Here is a 9,499-nt window from a genome sequence, read left to right as displayed (position 1 = left end):
AGTAATATATAAGTAATATGAAAGTGCCCTTTTCAGGGATGCTCAATAAAGTGTATATGTATGTATGTAGGTAGGTAGGTAGGTAGGTAGGTAGGTAGGCATGTATGTATGTATGTTTCGATGTCCACTTGGACGAGAGATGAGTAAATCCCGAAGATCTTGGAAGTAAGATGTCGATTTATCTCCCAGTTCTTAACAGTATGCATTAATATTCCAATCAGCGGGAGCTTCATTCACAAAAACAGTCAGGTTCTCGGTCAAGTTAAATTGAAACAAATTTATTCATTTATTCAAGAGCTTCGAATAAATAACAAAGTACGTTTCAAGAATAATTATGCTAAAAAGATATATTATAATTTTAAACACAACAGTCGACGTGTACATTTTGGTTGAGTTCTCAAAATGTGTCCGTAAATGAAGCAGTGAACAGGATCACTTCAATAGTATGTCTAAGTTCGTTTGTGATGGTTATACTACTATGCAGATAAAAAGTCAGGTATGGTTACGCTGATTGCCCTTGTTATTTTAAATTGTTTTCATTTTGATCTCACTTGCGTAGCACTAATGAACTTCTGCGAAAAGGCGGCAAACTTTGGTAATGTCAAATTCTGTTAAATCTGATGAATTTTGGAATGAAATCTTGCTTAAATCCAAGGATGCTCATGAAATACAGGTCGTGATTTCAATGTACTTGACTGCTATGCATTATGTCGATATATCAAGTACCACATTGTTTGCAGTTCATACAGGTAACACAGGCTAAATAGGGACGAATTTCAAGAAATAAACAATAATACTTTAATTGGATTATAGTGATACATTGTAACAATTATACTTAGATGAAAGAAACTGAATTACTAGTAGACATGATGTCGAGTGTAAAAGCGCCGACTTTCAGCACGGATAAAAAAGTCGCAAATTAGTCCCTATAAATCTACCGACTAAGAGTCTGAGTACATGAAACTGTACTTGTGGTGATTGTATGGTGATGAAGTACTCATGATATTTTTTGAGCCTCAAATAATAAATCTAATTTATGCCCGTCCTCTATCAAAAAGGTCAGCTTTTTAAGACTCGACTTCGAAGTGAATGCTAATAGGTTTCGAACCCCGAGGGTAACTTACCGACAGAAGATTAAATTAGGCAAGATGTCTTCTTCAAAAGCTCTGAAGTATCTGAATTGACTCCCTCTGGCTGGAAGACGTCTATTTCATCGTTGTACCACCGTAGAAAATGCAATCAAAGGAGACATTCCGCAACATTTTGAAAGTTTTAAATCGACATTGAGCGGTTCGCATGGCTACAACACTAGAAATGGCTACTTACCTAGACTGCCTAAACCTAAAATGGAATGCGGAAAGAGGGTGTCCTACTTCCGTTTTACAAATGACTGGATGTCCCTCCCAGTATTTTTAAGAAGGCCAATGCCATGCACAATTTTTAAGGAAAACCTTACAAGATTCTTAATGGATAAATACTTTAAATGATGGATAAAACTTTTTAGATCTGTGACAATTGTATTTCTTATTTTAGCTTTTAATACTTTTTATTTTAACGGAGGACCTCCCTGAAAACCACGTATTTACGTGACGGGCGCTTCCTCCTTAAAGATTGTTTATTATTATTATTATTATTATTATTATTATTATTATTATTATTTTTATTATTAGGAATCGATTACCAGAATTAAAATTTCTTGCTTCCGAGAGAACTATATAGAAGAAAAAAGCACTCTTCCCTAGTCCTTATTAGACGGTACTCGATTCCCACCTTAGATGTTAGGCTAACATAGTTGGCTAACGTGACCTCTGGAAACAAAGATCACGGTCTCAGTCTCAATCTGGCATTAGTGGATGGATTAGCGATGATAGCAGTGATGTTTGACCTATGTCGCACGCAGGTCCAACAAATATTTATTATTTGAGAAAGTTTACAAAGAACTGACTGCCTAGCTGCAAAATTCTTAAACCTCTCAAACGATCAGTGACCTGGCTGAAAAAGATTCTGCCAAAAAATCTAGTTACTCCTGTAACATCTGAGCTCTGTTTCTTACTTTCCACGTAACTCTCACCACCAGGGCATGGAGCCGCTTCCACTTTTATTTTTCTGTAGGGGAGGGGGGAGGGGAACTGGACGCACTCTTCTGTGGACCAATGAAACAGTTGAATGGTAAAAAAAAAAATACATCTTCTAAGTTAAGCCAGTTTGAAGGTAAGACGGATAAGGCCATATCAAGGAATATGCCTTTGAAATTTTACTATTTTGAGGTGTAATAAGAATAGTCTTGGTACGTCGAATCGCGTGAGGAAAAAAAAACGGTTTGAATTATTTTCATTATCTTAAAAAGAATCGAGTAAGAAACAAAAACGGTTTGAATTAGTTTTTGTTAGCTTAAAAACAGTGGTTGAGTTGGTACGTGTTAAAGCATATCCTATTACGACGAAAAAAAGATGTGCTGAAAAAATACAACATATCTGGAAAAATGTGAGGTGTCAACTTTGCTGAAGGAAGAAAATCGTAAGAGGAGAAATACAATCCGTTGTGCTCCTGGTAAGAAAATAGACGTGACTAATTTTAACTCGAATTTGAATTACACAGAACAAAATGAGACAAAGCTGTGTAAACAGACGTAATAGATCGACGTAAATAGGTACTAGAGGTTTTATATTTTTATGAATTAAAAATTAATTATTGCGAGAATGCGGGGGCGATAAAGCGCCCAATTATTATCATTATTCTGAATTTGGAAACGGTTCGCATTACATTTGCAGTTTCTCCACTGGCAGAATTAAAGCGGTGTGAATTCATCATGTGTACAATTTAATTTTCTACGTTCTGTAAAGTTAGCGCTGTTTTCGGCGCTCAAGGCAGAGCTAGTTGTAGAGTTTTGGTGAATGATTGCTGATGTAAAACCGTCTCGTGGTTTAAGTGTCGATCTAACTATTTGACTGCTGGTACCCACGCATTTCTTTTTTAACGTCACATTAACGTCATAGCATGGCTGATATTGGATAAGTAGCTATGACGTCACGTCAGTTCTTCTCCGATCGACATTTGCGAGCAAAATGGCGTCTAAAAAGCAGGATGGTGATGTCGAAGCTCTTAGGCAGTGCGAAGTCTATGTGGAAAAACATAATATCCAAGCTATTCTTAAAGACTGTATCGTGCAATTATGTATCAAGAAGCCAGACAACCCTCACAAGTTTTTTCGGGAGTATTTCGAAAAGCTGGAAAAGGTATTTTCTATTTAGCTCCCCATCGAAGCTTTGTTCTACCGTCTTGTTATTTTTTATGCCGGGTGTCCTCTACGATTTTCGGAATGTAAATCAATATGACGAGAAATTTTGATCCTTGACTGAACAAGGTGTCTTGAAACTATTTTCCAGGAGCACGAAGCAGACTCGCAGGAACGTGGCGAACCCGAAGAAAAACTAGAAATTGAAGATCATCCAGGTCCTGTTGGCGTTCCCAGAAAACGCCGCGGAGCTGTTAGTGCTGGACCTATTACTGAAGACGAAGCCACGTCTTACGTGAAAAAGGTAATATCTTTCGAAGGTCTTGAGGATTTTTTAGTTCGTGAACTGGTTTTGATGAGAATCGCGACAACTGACGCGGCCATTTCTTGATTATATTTTGATATAGGTCGTACCGAAAGACTACAAAACTATGGCCGCCCTGTCGAAGGCAATCGCGAAGAATATCCTATTTTCTCACCTGGACGAAAATGAAAGGAGGTTAGCGAGAAGGATTCATTTCAACTGGGACTGTAGTTTTTCGATTTAAGGAAATTTTTATGTTCAGAGTGTAAATCAATGTTATTTTTTCTTCAGCGATATTTTCGATGCAATGTCTCTGGTTAAACACAGTGCAGGGGAGATTGTTATTCAGCAAGGTAAGGGTGGAAAACGCTTTGATTTCTCAAATTTACACCGGTATCATCGGATCACCAAAATTCACTCCTTCATTGTGTGTTCGAAAATTGTGTTTCTACCTGCAGACTAGGACTGTTTGTCTAATTAGGGCAGTTCGATTATTGTCGTTACCCTTCTTTCTACAGCTCAGAGCAAAAATTTCTCAAGCTAAACGAGACTAATGAACTTTTTTTTTTCTTGAAAAAAAGCGACGATATTGTTTGAGTTCTCTCCCATTCCGTGCTCAAAGTAATGTGTAACACGGCATTTTAAGTTTCAAGGCCATGAGATATACTTTTTTTCTGTTTCAGGGGACGAAGGCGATAACTTTTACATCATTGACAGTGGTGAAGTCGATGTAAATGTTCTTGTTGTCTATTTACACAATGTTGAGTAGTCATCTAAACTCATAACCACCTTAGTAGGACTCTACAAAATTCTCATAACTTTTGACGACCTAGTTTTATCGCTCACGAAATTGGATACTTCTTTTTAAATGTGTATTTTATCATAAGGACTTATAAGAGAAGACATCTCTCAGCAAAACGTTTCATGAAAATTGTTTGTTTATTAACTTGAGAAGGATTAAGTATCCCTAAATGATATCCAGGGATAGCTTTTCTGATTGTTTATCATCAGCCAGTTAACATTTGCATCGAAAAAGGGAAAAAATGAAGAGAAAAGTGGCAAGTATGGTCAACCAACACAATGTGAAATGTTGTAGAATTTCTGATGGTCATAAAACAACATTTTAGGTGTTAGGGGACGAAATGAGAAACAGACCTCATGTGACAACATTAATTGATAGAGTTCCAATTTAATCTAAAACATGGATACTCAAGTTTTATACCCTGCAGCTTTCAAATTCTCAAGGAAAGGGGGGGGGGTATCATTGATAAAGTGGAAGTACTCAAGAAGGTAATCCCAGAATTGTTCAGGACTAAAACTTATTATTTTTTTATTGTGCATTTCCTAGGTGTTTGTCAGTGATGAATATGTGTCTACCATTGGAGAAGGAGGCAGTTTTGGTGAATTAGCCTTAATTTATGGCACACCAAGAGCAGCTACCATAAAGGTGGGAACACTGGATTGACTGTTTTTGTTATTTGGTTTTTTTTTTTTTTTTTTTTTTTATTATTATTACAGTTATAAAGTTAGCAGGGTTGCACAGCAGAAGTATTGTTTAGTAGCAAATGGCCACATGGAAAGTAAAAAGGAATGATACTGTAATCAGTCAAGGTATCTGTGAACTTTTACCCTCGGCTAAGCTGGCCATCAAAAATTCCTTTGTTTCCTTGGTTATTCTACCAACCAATTTAGTTGGCTGTTTTTTTATTGTAAATCTGTGCCCCTTCTCATATTACTCACTGTTTAGAAAAGGCCCTCCAGTCAATTTAAATTCCAATCTCTTTATGTTTTGTTTTATTCTTATCTTATGATGTGTGAAATTTAAGCAACGTTTTCCTCAAATTTTTTTTCGGTTTGAAGAAAAGAAAGAATGTTGTAGGAAATTAATCCCACTATAATCTACAACCATGGCCACTGATCACTCTGCATTTTGCATTGCAGTGGATTTAGGGCTCTAGCTGAAGTTTGCTGCTTGAAAATCATGCAAATGTTTATTTTTGTTTCTGCCTCATAGTCGCGAACTGATGTAAAGCTTTGGGCTATTGACCGAGTAACCTACCGCCGTATATTGATGGGTAGCCAGATCCGTAAGAGAAAAATGTATGAACAGTTCCTGGAGAAAGTCAGTATTCTTGAATCCCTTGATAAATGGGAACGTCTCACAGTGGCTGATGCACTGGAAGCAGTTACTTATGAGGATAATGAAAATGTTGTAGTCCAAGGAGAGCATGGGGATGAATTTTACATTATTGTTGATGTAAGACTTTTCTCTAGTATTTACAATGCACTACTTTTTTTGTCAGCCAGTTGTTTTGAGGTGAAGTCGAGGGGATTATTCAACAATATTCACCATACCTGAGGCAAATAATTGTTAAATATAGCTCTTTGGCATACAAAGCTTTGCTTTCATGTCCAAATTGAGCACTCTACCAAGGGTGAGTCATTGCTGTTGCAATTGCACATGCTCACTAGTTTATTGTAGTTTAAGCACTCTGGCATGGCTTAAACGATACCACAAATGTTGGGTCGTTTGGGGTGACCCTCCATCCTAGCATCAACACTGCACTGATGAGGCCCAGAAGGCCAAAACAGTACTGTCTGCAGTTAGTTATATATATATATAAATTTTTTTTTTAGTTGTAACAACAGTTAGATCAGTGTCTTTCTTTCATTGTCAATGATACTTTGAATAATGTAAGGGAAGACATTCCTCTCTCTTGCACAAAAGTTATGACCTAGCAATAGATTAGTCATTCATTTATGAGGTGCTTAGATGTATAGTTATAGTCATTTAAAAAAGTGCTTTGCAAAAAAGAAAAAAAAAGTATGTAAAGATGAAAATAACCAAAGGGTAGTGAAACAGCAAAGATATAGATAATTCATACTTAAAACAACTAGTGAAGAGAATTACTTCAAAAATGTGCATAAAGCATAGAATGTATCGCATGAAAATAATGTACTGAACATTCTTCATTTTGAAGAGAAGGAAACAATTGTCTGCAGTATTTTTTTTTTTTTCTAGGGGGTAGCTGTGGTCCTGCAGCGGAGGTCACCAAATGAAGATTATATCGAGGTCAGCCGGCTAGGACAATCAGATTACTTTGGTAAGAGCAGTACTCCATTAAATGATTTAGAAAGTAGAATGTGTAGATCAACAAGTGACTTGAAATTTACAATCCATTGGAAATAACTTTTTTGGTGGAGTAGACAGAGAGTCAACAAAGATATAATCATTAACCTTGTACACCCTATCATTCTCTATATTGTTTTCTATACATCCCTTAAGGTGCTGTCAAAGAGAATTAGTTTAACAATTAAATGCTTTTATAGTTGTTGATCATTTCCTTTATCCTCATGACTTCAATGTGTGGTTGAGGGGTGATATTGTAAGGAGAAATTAGCTGCTAGTCGCTGTTAGGGGTTAAAGGGTTAAGTGGAGGGTGTACCATTTGAATAAATCTTGTACTGGAGAGGCTGATAGTTTCTAAAGAAACTGTTTGGGGCTGCATCGGTGGGGGTAACGAAATAATTTGAATTTATCAACAAAGTTGAAATGGTAAATTGGCCACCGTTACAATTATAAAAGCTGACGTTTCGAGTGTTAGCCCTTCGTCGTAACGGTGGCCAATTTACCAATTCAACTTTGTTGATATATTCAAATTATTTTGTACTGGAGAGGTTGTAAATTCCAGGACACCTTTTTGCTAGAATGCAATGATGTTAAGTTCCCTTTTAAGTCAGAATGCATATTGTGGGAGGGTTTAACCCTCAAAGCCCTTGGCTTGACTAGCATTTAATATCTCCTTACGGCATTACTATGTAATCAAACTTGAAAATCATAAGAGTTAAGGAAATGATTGTAACTGAAGAAGCTCTTGATCATTAAACATGTTCTCTTTGTTATTTCCATGGAAAATATATAAAGAACAGTTTTCACATTATATGTTGTAAAGTGGTAAACAGTTTGCTGCCACTTGTTTGTACTCTTGGGTTGCAAGAGGCATTGTAAGTGTAATATTCCAGCCCAAGAATGCAATGCGGTGACTTGGTTGTGGTTAAACTCAGACTTTCTATTTGACCACTAGCTTACTGTATCTCACATTATTCCAAAATACTCTCATCAAATTATAATGTACACATCTTTTATTGATTGTAGGTGAAATTGCCCTGGTTCTTAATCGTCCTCGTGCTGCAACAGTCCGGGCAAAAGGAACCCTTAAATGTGTCAAACTTGACAGGCAGCGCTTTGAAAGAGTGCTGGGTCCCTGTATCGACATCCTCAAGAGAAACATCCAGCAGTATAACAGCTTTGTTTCTTTAGTGGTGTAATTGACTGAGTGGTCAACTACAGATTGTAAAAATGTAGCAGTGGCAGTGTAACAGATAAGATGATTATGTGAGTGGTAAATAAACTAAAATGTGTATACTTCAGTCTACATGCAAGAGATTATGATACTGCAGTAGTGAGTTTAGATGCAATATATCTTAGCATGGTTAAGTTATACATATCTCGCCTCGGGCTAAGAATTTTTTTTCAGCTGGATACACTGCAAGTCGTCTCCAGTCTTGATTATGTTTGCCTGTTGAAGATTTTCGATACCTTTCTTCTGTATCTTTAAGTTTGGGTTGCTCCAAAAAGATGAAGATCAATCAACAGGTAATTTGTTAAAATTCTCTTTCATCATAGAAAAATTTGCCCAAATCAATTAAAAGGAATAAATTTTCTGCAAACATTGAGATTATATCGATTCTAAATTACTCTTGATCAAGCTTTTGATACTTATATTATTGTAGTCATTGAAAGGAATAAAATACCTGGACTGTGTTTTTAATTTCTGGATTGCAAGTTGGTAATAGTGTCTTACTTTAAAAGTTGCCCATTGTAACAAGATCATATCCTTTTCTTCTCTAAGTTTGGTTGTTTAGTGAATGGTATTTATTTATAGTTATGTGGGTTGTCAAAACATGATAAAGTGCCATGTAATTAAGTAATCGTAAGAATGACAATTAAACATTGCAGTGAACTTAACACTTTGTGTCTTATGGTGATTGACACTGTTGTTAAAATGTTTAGAAAATGAAAAGATGGATTTTTTTTATATGATGATACCTGCTACATGATTTGAAGTTTGACCTCCTTTCATTGTGGAAATAGCCAATGTTACAGTTATCATTTTGTTAGACTGGATTGTTACTAATATGTTATTTCAAGTAATTAAAAAACGTACAGGAGAAGACTGGAAGAAGACAGGGAATCAACAGTTTGTCAAATAAAGTATTACCCTCTCATGGATGGAGAATCAGAGACAGATTGATCACATCTAGATCATGAAAGACTCTAACAGATATTTCATGCTTTGCTAAAAATGTTTCAAGTCATCTACTATATGTAGCTTTGAAAACTCACAACCCCTTTCCCAACAATAAATGGGTTCCCTCCTGATCCATATTTTCTGGTTTTTGTGTTCTGCTGTTTCTTTCCCTTTTTGAGACTTCTAGTAACATGATCTGAACGATTTCACTGTTTATATTCCCATACTCATGTTTGCCTGTAGAAAATGTGTTTGGGTCGAAGTGTTGAAGTAGTAGTAATTTTATTTATCCACATTTCACAATTGAGTATAACTCGTTTTAATGTGAACGTGCCAGGTTAAAATAATATATATAACAAGCTAGACAATGATGATGATAATAGTAATAAAAAGGAAACTATAAAATCATATGGGAATCATGCATATATAGGAAATAAATAGGAATCAATAAAACTAAGAGGGAACAAACTAGGGATAAAATAAGCTATGTACAAAAGTTGCATCCACACTCCACACTGGTTGTCAAGTTGACCTCGTCTAGCATTGAGTTAAAAATATTAAGAGAAGGAGCTCTTCTTGCATAGTCAGGTAGATTATTCCATAATCTTGTAGTGATGTATTGATATGACCTATGCATGAATCTGCTAG

General features: G+C 36.0%; 1 protein-coding gene across 2 annotated transcripts; it reads left to right on the top strand.

The window, feature by feature from the left end:
- Positions 1-375: 375 nt before the first annotated feature.
- Positions 376-8,568, top strand: LOC111338105 (cAMP-dependent protein kinase type I-beta regulatory subunit). Of its 2 annotated transcripts, none has more exons than XM_022944527.2 (9): positions 376-496; positions 3,387-3,539; positions 3,643-3,734; positions 3,831-3,892; positions 4,223-4,269; positions 4,888-4,986; positions 5,554-5,796; positions 6,562-6,643; positions 7,696-8,568. In XM_022944527.2, the coding sequence occupies exons 1-9, from the start codon at positions 446-448 to the stop codon at positions 7,866-7,868; spliced, it is 1,002 nt and encodes a 333-aa protein (XP_022800262.1). In that variant the 5' UTR covers positions 376-445; the 3' UTR covers positions 7,869-8,568. The 2 variants fall into 2 exon arrangements, with proteins under 2 accessions (XP_022800262.1, XP_022800261.1); XM_022944526.2 differs by lacking the exon at positions 376-496 and adding an exon at positions 3,034-3,236.
- The last annotated feature ends 931 nt before the right edge of the window (positions 8,569-9,499 follow it).

This window comes from Stylophora pistillata, chromosome 10 (assembly GCF_964205215.1).
Source record: "Stylophora pistillata chromosome 10, jaStyPist1.2, whole genome shotgun sequence".
In the NCBI taxonomy this organism is placed as follows: Eukaryota; Metazoa; Cnidaria; class Anthozoa; order Scleractinia; family Pocilloporidae; genus Stylophora; species Stylophora pistillata.
The sequence above is the reverse complement of the archived record's forward strand: the minus strand, read 5'-3'. Positions and strand labels throughout refer to the sequence as shown.

Excerpts from the sequence above, each read along its gene's own strand:
- LOC111338105 (XM_022944526.2), top strand. The coding sequence starts at position 3,066 with ATGGCGTCTAAAAAGCAGGATGGTGATGTCGAAGCTCTTAGGCAGTGC. Across the intron at positions 4,987-5,553 it reads CAAGAGCAGCTACCATAAAG|TCGCGAACTGATGTAAAGCT; the intron begins GTGGGAACACTG and ends TCTGCCTCATAG. Across the intron at positions 6,644-7,695 it reads AGGACAATCAGATTACTTTG|GTGAAATTGCCCTGGTTCTT; the intron begins GTAAGAGCAGTA and ends TATTGATTGTAG.